Source organism: Penaeus chinensis, chromosome 22, assembly GCF_019202785.1.
Source record: "Penaeus chinensis breed Huanghai No. 1 chromosome 22, ASM1920278v2, whole genome shotgun sequence".
NCBI lineage: Eukaryota > Metazoa > Arthropoda > Malacostraca > Decapoda > Penaeidae > Penaeus > Penaeus chinensis.
In genome coordinates, this window is record NC_061840.1 from 3,560,068 (window position 1) to 3,562,567 (window position 2,500).

The following is a 2,500-nucleotide window of genomic DNA, read 5'->3' on the forward strand; positions in this document are numbered from 1 at the left end:
GAGGAGGAGGAGGAGTAGGAGTAGGAGTAGGAGGAGGAGGAGGAGGAGGAGGAGGAGGAGGAGGAGGAGTAGGAGTAGTAGGAGTAGGCTTAGGAGTAGGCTTAGGAGTAGGCTTAGGAGTAGGAGTAGGAGTAGGAGTAGGAGTAGGAGTAGGAGGAGGAGTAGGAGGAGGAGGAGGAGGAGGAGTAGGAGTAGGAGTAGGAATAGGAGTAGGAGTAGGAGTAGGAGGAGGAGGAGGAGGAGGAGGAGGAGGAGGAGGAGGAGGAGGAGGAGGAAGGCGGCGGTGGTGGATTGGCCATGCCGGTCCATTAGCAGCTTGAGGCCCAGTAGCGCGCGTGCCCTGGTGGAGAGAGGGTGTGCGTATCTCATCGTCCTCGGTCACCCACACGCTCGCTCGAAACCCCCAAAGCACGCTTCGATATCCTTGCGTTCGGTAAAGAGCGAGATTGAGGAGAATAATAATATCTTTGGGAGTGTGTGCTTCTCCTTGGTATGTGAAACTAGTTTGGTAAAAAAAAATAAAAAAATTATCGGATGTTTTTTATATATTTTGTTTGTAATTCGTGTGAAGTGAGTTTGAGAGAAAAAAAAAAAAAAAAGATTTGGGAGGAGAGTCATTTTTGGTGTCGGTTTGCCGATCGAAGAGTGATTTGTAAATAATAATATTAGTAAGATTGATATTGATATTGATAAAAGCAGTTATAATAAGAGAAGAAAAGAAGAAAATAAAATAAAGAGGAAAATCAAATTTGGAAAAGAACAACAGCTAATCTAATTTAGAAGAAAAGTTGCAGTGATTTGATTTGCCCTTGTGTTTATTCTGTAATAGAGATATAGATATATATAGATAACCCCCCCACCCCCCACCCCACACCCACCCAATTCCTTCGTTGTAAATTTCATGTTCGTTAATCGGATCAGTGATGCACGGGATAAAGTGATTCGCCAAGGAAGTATCGACTATGTTTCGAAGATGGTGAGCTTCGGAGACCCAAGAATGGTAAGTCTGAACGGCGTGTTTCCTCCGGTTGAAATCTCCTTCGGTCTCTCTTGCCGTGGGAAACTTTACAAGAGTCCAATGTGTGCTTGTCTTGTGTCCCAATGCTTGCCCTGCTTTCCTTTTTCGTAGGCATTTAGGTGATTTTTCTTTTTTTCGTTTTGATTTTCTGCTTGTTTTGTGTGCGTTGAACTGTTGAATTATGTGTATCGTAGATATTAACTCCCTCTGGCGGTGGAAAAAGTTGATTTATATTGTGCTTGCTTGCCGCGGGCGTGTGTTCACTGTTTTCATTATTAGTAGGGATTCATGTTTTTTGTTTTTTTGTATGTATGTTTGTGTTGTGGGGAAATATGTGTACATGACGTCATTATTTTGTGCTTACATCGTGCGGGAATGTGCTACTGTTTTTGTGTATTGACAAGTTCCTTCTGTGCTTGATTTGTAACGTAGCGTGTCCATAGGTATTCATAAGTGTTTGTAGTTTAGATAATGTTGTGCGTGTGTGAAAGAGATAAATATTCATTGCTGAAAATCTCTCTCGTTCGTTTCTTGCGATGAAAAAGATACATATTTTTGTACTTGCTTTACACGGCAAAAAGTATGTAAGTTTTGTGTTGTGTGAAATTGTGTATAGCATCTGACATCTTTTTATTTTGTGTTTGCCTCGTGCTGGAATGTGCTGTGTAATGTGTTTTTATGCCTTTACAAGCTCCTGCTGTGTTTGTTTTGTAATGAAGCCATAGGTATTCACAGGTGTCTGTAGTTTAGATCATGCTGTGCGTATGTTAAATAGAAAAAAAATGTGCATTGCTGAAAATCTCTCTCGTTCGTTTCTTACGATGAAAAAGATATCTATTCTTGTACTTGCTTTACGCGGCAAACACACTCTATCTTTGTTATTTATGGGTGTTTAAACGTTTTTTGTGGGCGTGCTCGGTTGTGTGCGTGCGACAGAAGTAAGTGCACATTACTGTCTCACGGTGGACAAGCAAATCTCTTTAGTACTGGTCTTATAAGGGATGTGGTTTATGTTAAGGTTAGTTATGTGGTTACTTTCATTTTGTACGGATGTTAGTTAATGAGCGTGTAGTTGAAATGAGAATACATAAAAAGGGCGTACAGATATTGATATATATATATATATTTAATTTGCATAATTAATACAATTATTAGAAGGTTTTATTTGTTTAATCAACACTTTGTTTCTTCTTTTTCTTCATCTTATTATTATCAGTAGTAGTAGTAGTAGTAGTAGTTGTCGGATCATCATCATTTTAATCATCATTATTATTATTATCATTATCATCATTATTAAGGTACTGCTGGTGCAGAACGAGAGTTTTTATTATTATTGCCATCAAGAAATGTTGAAGAGGAAATTGCCTTATATAAAAGATATATACGTATGATTGGAGTTTAATTGCCAAAATTAACAGAAAGGTCTAGCAGTCTACACAGGCGTTTCTTTTTGTTTTTTCAAAAATCTGTCGAACGATTTTT

General features: G+C 38.9%; 1 protein-coding gene across 1 annotated transcript; it reads left to right on the forward strand.

Annotated features, from left to right (window-relative positions):
• Positions 1-346: 346 nt before the first annotated feature.
• On the forward strand, positions 347-1,000 carry LOC125037154 (the record flags this gene model as incomplete). Its single annotated transcript, XM_047630188.1, is given in 1 exon segment — positions 347-1,000. A coding segment is annotated over 1 exon segment (99 nt), but the record flags the coding sequence as incomplete, so codon positions are not given.
• Between the last annotated feature and the right edge of the window lie 1,500 nt (positions 1,001-2,500).